At 35.7% G+C, this 12,253-nt stretch overlaps 1 protein-coding gene across 1 annotated transcript; it reads left to right on the top strand.

The window, feature by feature from the left end:
• The first annotated feature begins 561 nt into the window (after window positions 1-561).
• On the top strand, window positions 562-12,253 carry LOC142338665 (uncharacterized). Its single transcript, XM_075388521.1, has 3 exons — window positions 562-1,454; window positions 3,766-3,884; window positions 11,803-12,253. Exons 1-3 carry the CDS (start codon window positions 1,163-1,165, stop codon window positions 11,878-11,880), a joined length of 489 nt encoding a protein of 162 aa, XP_075244636.1. The 5' UTR covers window positions 562-1,162; the 3' UTR covers window positions 11,881-12,253.

Below are 12,253 nucleotides of genomic sequence, written 5' to 3'. Positions count from 1 at the left end.
CCGAAATTGATCCCCCATCCCCCCCCCAAAAAAAAAAAGTTTGTTGAAAAACTGAACAAGGCAATTGAACTAATGATTGAAACTTAACACAATATCCTGTTCGCATAGAACTTCAGACAGCTGCTAGTATAGCAATAAAGCAGAACATTACCTTGCCACCAAAAAATCCAAAAAAATGAAGTTCCTTTGAAAAGTTGAAGAAAGCAAAAAAATGAACTATTGAACTGGTTTGAGACTGAAATATTTTTTTAAATATGTGTTATCAGCACTACTGAAGACTATTTTCCGTTATTTGGAAACATCAACTTCCGATGTCGAGGATCACAAATTAAATTTGAATTAGAAAAGTTCTATTTAACAATTCTTTTTAGCACGTTTTCCTAGATTTTAGTTATAATATTGGAGAGAATTAAGTTCTAACCAGTCGTGCAAATCGCAGTCAGTTTTAGATGTCCTAGCGATAGAACACATGTGGCCTTGTTCAAAATGTGCTCTGAACCGATCAAACTAGCTTCAATTTTCAGTTTGCATCATTTCTTGTAAAATAAGGAGAACGTAAAATATGCGACGGAAAAACTAAATAAACTTTAGTTTTTTTACATTTGCTTGTTATACCAATAAATGTATTTTTAAAGAAAAAAGTGTGCAGTTTAAAATGTGACTATTTGGCATTGCATTGCTTCAAAATTACACTCATATACAGCAAAATACATAACAGCTATTTAAACCGAACACTAAAAATTTCCGTTTGAATGCAAATAATGTTAAAAGTATACTTATATTCCGCGTGACAATTTAACTTTTTTAAATGATAGGAGACATTAATATTTGCTGTCTGCGCATTGTTTATTTATTGCGAATATAAACTATTTATTGCGATCCCAATTTTGCAGAACATTTTTTTGAGTAAACATTAAAATTATATATGTATGGATCTTAACTGATCATATTAACTGATCATGTTCTTCATATTAACTTGATTTGATTCGAACTGATAAATACTTTTACACTCAAGCAGGAACAATCTTGATACAATTTGAACAATTATTGAATCACTTTTGATACTTCATTATCCGTCACATAGGTTTCGTGTTATTTTTTTAAGTTGTTTGACAGTTTTAAGTTTAGTTTTTATACACAAAAATTCTCCTTTTTGAAAAAAATGGGCGCAAAAACGACAAAACCCGAACTAACCAAACTCGAACAGGACGATCCCGGTTCAACCAACGACGACCAAAGTTGTTCACGCTCAGTATCACCCGCAAGCAGTCACGAAGGCGAACGCGGACCAATCAGCAACGACGATGATAACTCAATGACGTCGTCCTCAGACAAAGATGATTCGGCTGTAAATGCAATCGGCCACGAAGCGCATCCAGTTAGTATTACCAGAACACACTATGGAGGCGAAGAGAGCAAGACAACAAGTGCAGTGAAGAAGAAAAAGAAGAAAGGTAAATTAACCTAAAAGTAAATTGAAAGCTAAGATTGAAAAGGAAATTTAGTCCGGCTTCAAGCACTGTAAATGATCAACGTTTTTCCTGGAAAAATATTGCCGTGCTCTATTGCTCGAGATTTCCTTTATAAAATTAAAATATTTTTTTTCTCATAGAGACAAACTTGAAAAACCTTTTTTTATTCAAAATTACCGAAAGTTATTGAGCCCTGGTCGGTCGAATGAGTGTTGTTTGTCGATTATCTCGCGTGATAAAAAAACAGTTTCGAAAGTCACCATCATGAAAAAATTTCATCGTGTTCCTTGTTTTTCAATTTTGGTAACCATTTTTTCCTTAGCTCATGCACAAATTCTTTTTTGGAAATTAGTGAAGTCAAAAGTGGCTGAATTTTTTTGCAAAATCCGATTGATATGCTCAAAATACAAAGTGTTGAAAATCAAAGAAGTCTTTTGGCGTAAGCTTTATTTAAGCGACCCCTATAAAAACTGGTTAAACTAAAACATGCTTCCTGGAAATTCAGAGCATGTAGTCAAAGATGGAAAAACAATTCCGGGAAAATAAAAAACTTGTCGTAGAAATTACTCCAAAATTTTGTCTCTTTTGAATTGAGGGAGACTACATCGTCTTGCATAAAATCAGCAGAACAAAAACAGTGTAGAGTATGCATAATTAGTTTGAGTTGTGTTGATTTTGTATAGTTTTAATAGTTTCAAGAGACAAGTTCGATGTTGGGATCTTTTCTGCGAACAACCCCCAACCCTATAGAGTCGTTATGTTAGAACCTCCAAAATCTAAGTTTTCGTTAATTCTAGGAAACAAGAGTGTCAAGGTAATTAGAAGGCACTTTTAGAATAGCTTGCCGAAAAAAATTGAGCCGTTATTGTAGACGATAACACCAAAATGATAATACTGAAATTTTTTTAATGATGCTTACGTTATATGCAACAAATTTTCCTTGAAATACGTAATACTTTCAAACCATAGCTGAGCTATCTTCTCATGAATGCATATTGTTCATATATGCTTAACTTTAACTTTATGTAAAAAACTTTAACAGCATCTTTAAACATATATAAACGGGGGAGGACTAAACGGGGGGCGATACCAAAAACGAACCCTATGTTGTTCAGAATTAACAAAGAGCTAAGTGTGTAGCACCTTTGCTGTTGGGGTTTGATGATTTTCTAATTTCAACATTTTTTTCGAACAATTGTTGCATATTTTATTTTGAGTTTCTTACGAAAATAGAGGCTGAGAAATAATTTCTCAAAAAATTTTTGAGCTTTTCCGCTAGCAACCACCCCATCCCCCGCTTAACTTTGCACCCTCAATTTATACATGTGTAAACGTACTGTTAAGTTAAGTAGGGTATACATGAACATAAATGAACAATATGCATTTTTTAAAAGCTAGCACAACTATGATCTGAAAGTATTACGTATTTCAACGAAAAATTGTTGCATATAAGCATCTAGAAAATATTCTGTTTTATATCATTTCTGGTTTTATCAGCTGCAATAAACGTTCGTATTATAATTTGTTTTTAGGAAACTAATCTGAAACTGCCTTCAATCTACCTAGACACTCTTGTTTCAATGAAATGCAAATATAGCTCTTACAATTCAAGAAATTTTAGGGGTTTTTTTGGGGGGGGAGGGGTGTTGAATTAATTGCTATATAAGGCTTCGGGGGCAGCAGAAAAGATCAAAATTTTCTATTAGATTAAACGCATAAAATTACCAGCAGCTTTTTAGTTGTGATCTTTTCTGCTTAGCATTTTCCATGAAAACGTTAGTAATTATTTATCAAAATATAATTCATCTATGTCTCACTAGAAAATTTTTAATGAGCAACATGAACGCGCCAACTATTACCTAAATAATCAAAATCCTAAGGTAAACCCAATATGGGCTCTATTTACTGCCTTAATGATTCTATAAAGAGAGCTACTTATTTCTGCGCTCGATGTAGACAGCACGCCTAACTGTACTGAACTAAACATAACTGTTGAAAACACTCCACGAATACTTCAATTATTACAGCAATAAAGATAAATTTTGCTGGAGTCAGAGGTGTGTATATATGATACAAGTATAATTCAGGCTTGAGTATAATGCAGTATCTTGAGTATAAGTACTTTATTTGTATAAAAGAGAATATAGAGTCTTCTCAGGCTGTGATTGGTTGAGAATTCTCAGAATGGATCCACAGAAGCTCAGTTTGTGCAACATATAGACTCCCCTTTTCACTGCCAATTCTAACTCCTCATATTATTTGTTCATGGCTTGTTCGTTTTGTTTGTTGACAGAAGAGCCTCCTAAGAGGAATCACAGACTATTCTCAGTGGCTAACAAGAGTCTGGAGGAATTGAACATGGAGAGGGTTTCTTGGAAACGGAGCACAGAATCACTCTACTACGAGAAGGAGGTTAGAGTCCAGTGCATATAGTGGGCACACCCAGGTTCAGACCCGATCTTATAAAAAGACAATGGTCTGATGAATAGTGGTTAGAAATACAGTGATCGGCCCAAATAACCTGTGATAATACTTTATCACGAATTTATAGAAAGCCTGGACTTTAGCTGGACCCAAATTACTCAAGCAGGACATAATAGCTCAAGCAGGACATCAAGCAGGAACTGTCCAAAATTCCACAAGTCCACTTTTGCTGGACTCAAGTTATTCACGCCCCGGGTCGAGGTTTGGCGGTGAATTTTCGTAAGAAATGCGGTTAAATGCGGTGACAAAAATAATTTTCACCGCGTATTTCTTACATCTTTTTGCGGTGAATGCGGTGAATCGCGGTGAATTATTTATTTTCACCGCGTTCTCAGTATTCTTACAAAAAAGAATCTTCCCCACTCGGGTTCGAACCTCAGCCCTCCTGCATGCCTTAATCTGCTTAGTCCACTGTGCCAACTGTCAATAAAATCTTAAAAATATCTTGTGAACTTAAATCAGATTAAGTAAACTTTGGAAATCATATGCGGCGATTTTTTGTAAGAAATGTGGTGAATTTCGCGGTGAATATTTGTAAGAAATGCGGTGAAATGTGGTGAATTATTTTTTTTCACCGTATTCACCGCAATCACCGCATTTCTTACATTAATTTGCCACAAAAGTCGATGCGGTAAATTTTTGTAAGAAATACGGTGAATTCTGCGGTGAATTTTTGTAAGAAATGCAGTGAAATGCGGTGAAATAATTTTTTTCACAGCATTCACCGCAATCACCGCATTTCTTACAAAAATTCACCGCATTCACCGCATTTCTTACAAAAATTTACCCAAAAACCTCGTCCCGGGGCTGAATTTTTATTTTTGTGAACATAATAGGTCAAGCGCGAGTTATTCTTATCTAAAGTGTCTAAAAATTTTATTCTCGTATTTTGCTTAGCGCAAAATGCTAAATTACAAAAACTGGGTTAAGCTATTGTCAGAACAATGAGTTGAAGAAAAGTTGTTTCAAAAATCTGTATTCTTGCCTCGAAAAATTTTTTGGGTTCAATTCTTTTGCCAACAAATGCTTATACCGCATTCAATAAGTATTCCTTCATCTGTTAACGTTTTGCAGAATTGCTTATCAATCAAGCCCCTAAGCTGTTCTGATATGAAATCTTTCATAATTTTTAAAAAAGAAAACCAATCAAAATTGCAACATTTTCCAAAGAGGATGTGCAGAAACCAATACAATGAAGCTACCTGGTTTCATTCAATCAAGTAATTTTGCAATGCAGTCCAAATACGATAACTGAGTTACATTACAAGATCAAAAATATTTCAAATATTACGGCCTTTCTCCAGCTGTCTTTTTAGTTTGATTACATGGGTGTTATTCTGTTTAATAGTTCCGCATTGCTGCTTTTTTGTGGCAACCCGAAGAAAATGTCACTAGAACTTGTTTATAGAGCTGGACTGTGTTATTTTAGTCAAGGGAGCCCCCGCAATTAGACTTTATCCAGCGTTTGATAGGTTGAGATCTAAACCTGAACCTTGGGTGATAAAAACTCGAAAAAGTGTCTTTTTCATCTCTTTAAATTTGCGAGTAATTATATGCGACTTTAGCTGTATCTTAGCTGTATCTTCATTCTGCTGGTAGCGGTGAAAAATTTTCTTTCACCGCATCTTGCTTGTAGCGGTGAAAAATTTTCTTTCACCGCTTAAGCGCTGAAAAAAAATTTTCACCGCTTAAAAGTTTTTTTTCACCGCATTCATTGCATTGAACGCAAATCTTACACTTTTACTCAAACTCAGCGCAAATCTTACATCTTTTAGCGATTTTTAGTGGTGACACCTCGACCCGGGAAATAACTTGTGATAATACTTTAGCACGAATTTATAGAAAGCCTGGACTTTAGCTGGACCCAAATTACTCAAGCAGGACATTATAGCTCAAGCAGGACATCAAGCAGGAACTGTCCAAAATTCCACAAGTCCACTTTTGTGGACTCAAGTTATTCACGCCCCGGGTCGAGGTTTGGCGGTGAATTTTCGTTAGAAATGCGGTTAAATGCGGTGACAAAAATAATTTTTACCGCGTATTTCTGACATCTTTTTGCGGTGAATGCGGTGAATCGCGGTGAATTATTTATTTTCACCGCGTTCTCAGTATTCGTACAAAAAATAATCTTCTCCACTCGGGTTCGAACCTCAGCCCTCCTGCATGCCTTAAACTGCTTAGTCCACTGTGCCAACTGTCAGTAAAATCTTTAAAACATCTTGTGAATTTAAATCAGATTAAGTATACTTTTGAAATCATATGCGGTGATTTTTTGTAAGAAATGTGATGAATTTCGCGGTGAATTTTTGTAAGAAATGCGGTGAAATGTGGTGAATTATTTTTTTTTCTCCGTGTTCACCGCAATCACCGCATTTCTTACATTAATTTGCCACAAAAGTCGATGCGGTAAATTTTGTAAGAAATGCGGTGAATTCTGCGGTGAATTTTTGTAAGAAATGCAGTGAAATGCGGTGAAATTTTTATTTTCAACGCATTCACCGCAATCACTGCATTTCTTACAAAAATTCGCCGCATTCACCGCATTTCTTACAAAAATTTACCCAAAAACTTCGACCCGGGGCTGAATTTTTATTTTTTGTGAACATAAGAGGTCATGAGCGAGTTTTTCTTGTCTAAAATGTTTAAAAATTTTGTTCTCGTATTTTGCTTAGCGCAAAATACTAAATTACATAAACTGGGTTAAGCTATTGTCAGAACAATGAGTTGAAGAAAAGTTGTTTCAAAAATCTGCATTCTTGCCTCGAAAAATTTTTTGGGTTCAATTCTTTTGCCAACAAATGCTTATACCGCATTCAATAAGTATTCCTTCATCTGTTAACGTTTTGCAGAATCGCTTATCAATCAAGCCCCTAAGTTGTTCTGATATGAAATCTTTCATAATTTTTGGAAAAGAAAACCAATCAAAATTGCAACATTTTCCAAAGAGGATGTGCAGAAACCAATACAATGAAGCTACCTGGTTTCATTCAATCAAGTAATTTTGCAATGCAGTCCAAATACGATAAATCAGTTACATTACAAATTCAAAAACATTTCAAATATTTTGGCCTTTCTCCAGCTGTATTTTTAGTTTGATTACATTGGTGTTATGCTGTTTAATAGTTCCGCATTGCTGCTTTTTTGGGGTAAAAGCAAAGAAAAATAACTATTTTCCTGAATTATTATAAAAGACTTCTGAAGAAAATGTTACGAGAACTTGTTTATAGAGCTCGACTGTGTTATTTTAGTCAAGGGAGCCCCCGCAATTAGACTTTATCCAGCGTTTGATAGGTTGAGATCTAAACCTGAACCTTGGGTGACAAAAACTCGAAAAAGTGTCTTTTTCATCTCACTATAAATTCGCGCGTAATTTTCTGCGACTTTAGCTGTATCTTAAGTTTCCGACATTATGATATGATCAGAAATTCTTGGTTGTCAAGTGTACCATTACCCTAGCCCCTTTCATCTCAAATGTTTTACGTCAATTTTTACGTCAATCTCGATACGTCAATGAAATGAGGCGAAAAATTGTGCCATGTTTTTTGATATAATATCAAAGAAAATTGATATCATATCATCAATTGATCAAAAAATAGCAAAACTGCTGCATAAGTTGTAGTAAAATTTCTTTCTGTTGAACTATCGTACCCAAGTTATCAGTTTAATCCAACTAAATCTCTAGCTTTCAAACTACTGTTTAAAGACTTTGAAAACAAAAACTCTAGTTCTTACTCTGATGGCTTGCCTCCCCCAACCCCCTGCCGCGCTATCAGAAAAAGCTTTGATTAAATATTCGTTGTCTAATTTTTAATTTTCAAACACATTTCCTGACTTGCACAGGAAAGTGAACAATATATCTGCTCTAAAAAATTTGCTTTTGAAATATTTTTCATAAAAAGGTATCTCCGGCCGGTTGGTTTCTTTGGGTTAAAAGTTAGAACCTTTTCTCAGTTATGATTGAATTTGCATATTAAACCGATATCAGCTATGTTTTCGGTTTTTTTTTCTACGTGACTACACTATTACATAAACTCAAATAGCCAACTAATTTGGCCGACATATGGCCCACTGTTTTGATACAGATGAATATCATTACGTGCACAGTCTTTCATTTTTGTAATCCATTTCTAAAAATTTGTTAGCCTTTTTTTCCAATGTTCTCACTAGTTCGTAACCTTGAGTATTTTAATCCTGAATATATTGACGGTAATTATTATAACTTGAATGTTGAAAAGGTATTGCAAAAATATAAACGTCTAAACAAACAAGCAACAATCGGCGAGTGTGTTAATGTCTGCGACTTCATCTAGAGCCCCCTTCTGTCAAAAACACTATCCTGTACGACCAATTTCTTCACATTCGAATGCTTTGCTCCAAAATGTCTATATTTCCTCGTCGAAATAAATTTGCAGTAGAAACATCTGCTTCACATGAATCACATTTCACAGCAATTTATCAATTTCAAAACTGTTGCTATCTCTACATTAGGTTAGCGACAAGACAATCTGGTGTGATAAACTTTAGTAATGGGCAACTAAAGGAACCTTATTGCTCAGTCAGAAGTTCAAATAAAGAAAACAAAATTCTTCGTATACGCTTCACACGAAGATTTTGATAAAAGGGCAGTCTGGAAATCTGATCAGGGTTTGATCTGAGAGTACAGTCTGCAAAATGGTGAGATCGGAATCCAATATTGTCGCACCACAATGATTTCTTGAATCTGCAGTGGTGAGATCAGAAGCCAAGTTGAGTTGAGAAATATTCGTTTTCTAAACATAAGAAATGTTATTGTAGCTATCGCACAGAGCTGAAATTCGCAAGTAATTTTTGCGGGATACAGGCGCTTACTAGATTGCATTTGTATCATAATAACAATAGGTATATTATTAAAAGTGCGTGACTGCCTATCCACAACTTGCATGTGGTGCGGCGACATTTCTGCATCTACGCCGTGGTGAATGATATGCGGTCCCCGGGTTAGGGGGACCAGGAGGGGCATCGTCATCATCACGGGAAAAGAGCAAGGAAGGCGGATTATTGAGTGCACTGCGTTCGTGTAGGACTGATGGAATTAAGTCCTGCCATTTGGCTACCTCTACTGGTCATTCCCACAGGTAAATTAATTTCATACCGGTGGTGTTCTTACTGCAGTTGAAAAGGTGGCTTATGTCATGTGGTGCTGCATCACATTTGGGACAGCGGTTATCAACATTGTTACAGATCTTAACCAAGTAAGAGTTTAGCAGGGGACAGTATCCAGTTCTCAGTTGCACTAGTCAGATACTTGAAATTCGTGGCAACGTTTGTTCTTCTATTATCTTTGGGGGAGGTGTACTAGTTGCTTGCTGTCTTTGTTCAAGTGAGTATGGACCATGTGTCGGTGGATAGCTTTGAGCAAAGTTTTGTTTTCTCTGCGTTTTAATTTCTTCTTATTGTTTGTGTGTTGCTTCATGCAGTCACTGTAAAAATAATTTAGTGTCGATCTCATGGGACGAAGACTGGTTGAAGAGATTGTTACGTGATCAGCACGATGGCTCTGAAAACTGCCAGCTAGGAATGGCTCTGTCAACTTTTCAGTGTGAACTTTGACAGGCAGCATTTCACCCTCATTGTGTAGGTCATTGATGTCTGAAATTTTTACACAGCCAGTAGTTGTGCGAAAAGCAATGTTTTGTTTCGTTTGCAGATGGTTCCAGTTTGTATTGCTGATTGTGGAAGCCCAAATGGGAGCACCGAAGTTCAGTACACTCCAACCAAAAACTTTGCAAGTCACTAATAGTGTCTTTTGTGCATCCCCGATCGCTGTCAGCATTCTTTTTTAGTATGTTGATGCGCTTCTGTAATTTCTTTTCGGTGCTTCTTACATGTTTTCCAAAATTAAGATAATATCGAAGATAACACCCAGTACTTTGACATTGAACGTTACTGGTATTGGTGAATTGCTGATAGTGAGGTGTGCGTCAAACTTGACCTCCTTGTTCCAGGTTGTGAACACAGTTGCACTTGATTTTTCAGCAGATAACTTAAGTTTTCTTGATTCTAGCCAGTCGTGTAAAGTATTTAGGTATAGGGTAATTCTTCAACCTGTGGGTGAAATGCAGTTAAAGTTCTATCACCAGCGTAGTTTATATCTTTAGGGGGTAGAGGCAGCTTGCTCATGCAGATGTTGAAGAGCATTGGCGATAATACATCACCTTCGGGGACTTCTATTTTGATTTTTCTCCACTTTGATTTTTCAATATTTTATTCTACCTAAGGAAACATGCCCTGTAAGTTTGAAGCGACCCATCTTTTAGCGCTGTTGGGCAGTGGTGCCTCCAGTATGTCTCTTAAGAGTAGGTTGTGATCAACCGTGTCAAAAACAAACGTGAAGACTAAGGCTACGAGTACAGTTGAAAGATTTCTTTTGATTAAGACCTCTGCGTTTTTTGTTGGCGACAATGTTGAGAGCTGTTGTTGTAGAGTGCTTAGATCTAAAGCCTTGCTGATGTTCGTTTATTAGATATCCTATAAATTCACTCAGTAGGACTTTTTCTGTTAGTTTTGCAATGGGAGAGAGGAGTGCAATTTGTCTGAAGCTGTGTTACACTTAAACATTCTGCTTTCTAATTCCAGTTTTTTTTATTGTTCTTAGAGTATTTATTTTCTGTTTTTCATTTTTCTTCGCAATTGCTTGGATCATGGTGAGGAGTAGTTTTCTTAGCGGGAAAGTATATGGCTCTATTTTGGTTCTATTTGCAGTTGGTTTTGCATTACTTGACCAAAATCTTTTCACTGTTATTTCACTGTTTAAAAGTCCTTTCACTGTTTGAAACATCAGAAAATGTCGGTATTGTCGAAAACGACAAAATTCCTTTAAGTTTTTTGGTCGGCATCATTGTTTTTGTTTGGTAATTAGAATAAGAAAGGTTCGGTATTGTCGCTTTTAAACGTAAGACAGATTCGGTATTGTCGTTTCTTAGACGTATGAGAGATTTGGTATCGTTGAGAGAAGTACAAGAAATGCTTAAACTCTGAGTTTTCAAAGCAAATCAGTCCAATAGTCTAATAGTCCAGTAGAACGAACAAAAAACTGTTGGTATGTTCGGTTTCAAATGTAACCAACTCTCAAAGACTTTGCATATAAACTACAACAAAGTATGTCAAAACTCATTGAATGTGAATTAATCAACAGAATTATTGTCAGTATTCAACTAGTCTGTTACTTTTTCATACTCAAAAATAAACAACAAGTTCATCTTTGATGAATTTGTTTTGTAAACGAACTAAACTAAAAATATCAATAATTTTGCACATTCTTTCTGAATTTTTCTCTGAGAAGTGCGTTTGAAATTCTTGCAAAAACGTTTGACTATATTATTAAAAGAAAAAGCAATTTGCTGTGGAAAAACGGACAATTTCTTTCCTCTAAAACCGAATATACCGACGACCTCTTACATTTAAATACCAAACAAAACGAATATTTCTTATGTTTGAAACCGACCAGACCAAAGAAACCGAACGTACTTCAGCTCTCTTACACTTGAGGCCGAACGTACAATTTTTTTTATTATTTCTGTTCAATCTTCTCAACAAGGAAGGCAAATATAGATAATTATCTGATAAGAGGTTACTTGGGCCTCAAACCTCAACCTGAGTCTTTTCCTGGACTATTTTTTTGGGTTCTCACCAGCTGTATGGTTAAAACACAAATATTTTCCCTTTACATGGCGTGTATAATTAAATGATTCTCAGCAAAAGATAAGCTCAAACATTATGAGACTTACAAAAAAGTGTCTAAATGTTCTAAATGTTACAAAATATATGTTGATAAAAAACCTTAATTTTTCACAAAATTTATTTTAAGGGAAAAAGTTATCTGGATCAGAGTCCAGAGTTGATGGAGCAAATCAGCTGGAGCAACTCAAAACTACACAAGAACTAGACGACATTACTGAAATGGAACAAAGCAACAAGGAGGCGCGAAAGAGTTGCTGCCCTTTCCCGAAACCACATTACCCCCCCCCCGCCCCACCCTCTTCACAGTCAGTGGCTTATGGGCTTTTTAATTGACCAGTAGGCACACGTGCTATTTAGTACATGTAATATCGGTCAAAACTTAAATTATATTGGGGGATTTATCATAAAAGTATCCTGATGATTACAATGGAAAAAGTCCAAAAAGCAAAGTTTTCGTAATCTACTTCCTCATACATCTCCTCATTAGTTCAGCAGTGGAGTTGTCCTCAACGACTGTTGATTCTAAAGAATTTTATTTAGTTTCATGATTTGAAAATTTAACATTTTTGTACAAATCA

This window comes from Convolutriloba macropyga, chromosome 4 (genome assembly GCF_964194025.1).
Source record: "Convolutriloba macropyga chromosome 4, txConMacr16.3, whole genome shotgun sequence".
NCBI classification, from domain to species: domain Eukaryota; kingdom Metazoa; phylum Xenacoelomorpha; order Acoela; family Convolutidae; genus Convolutriloba; species Convolutriloba macropyga.
This window is presented reverse-complemented; position numbering and strand designations above follow the sequence as displayed.

Excerpts from the sequence above, each read along its gene's own strand:
- LOC142338665 (XM_075388521.1), top strand. The coding sequence starts at position 1,163 with ATGGGCGCAAAAACGACAAAACCCGAACTAACCAAACTCGAACAGGAC. Across the intron at positions 1,455-3,765 it reads GAAGAAGAAAAAGAAGAAAG|AAGAGCCTCCTAAGAGGAAT; the intron begins GTAAATTAACCT and ends GTTTGTTGACAG. Across the intron at positions 3,885-11,802 it reads CACTCTACTACGAGAAGGAG|GGAAAAAGTTATCTGGATCA; the intron begins GTTAGAGTCCAG and ends ATTTATTTTAAG.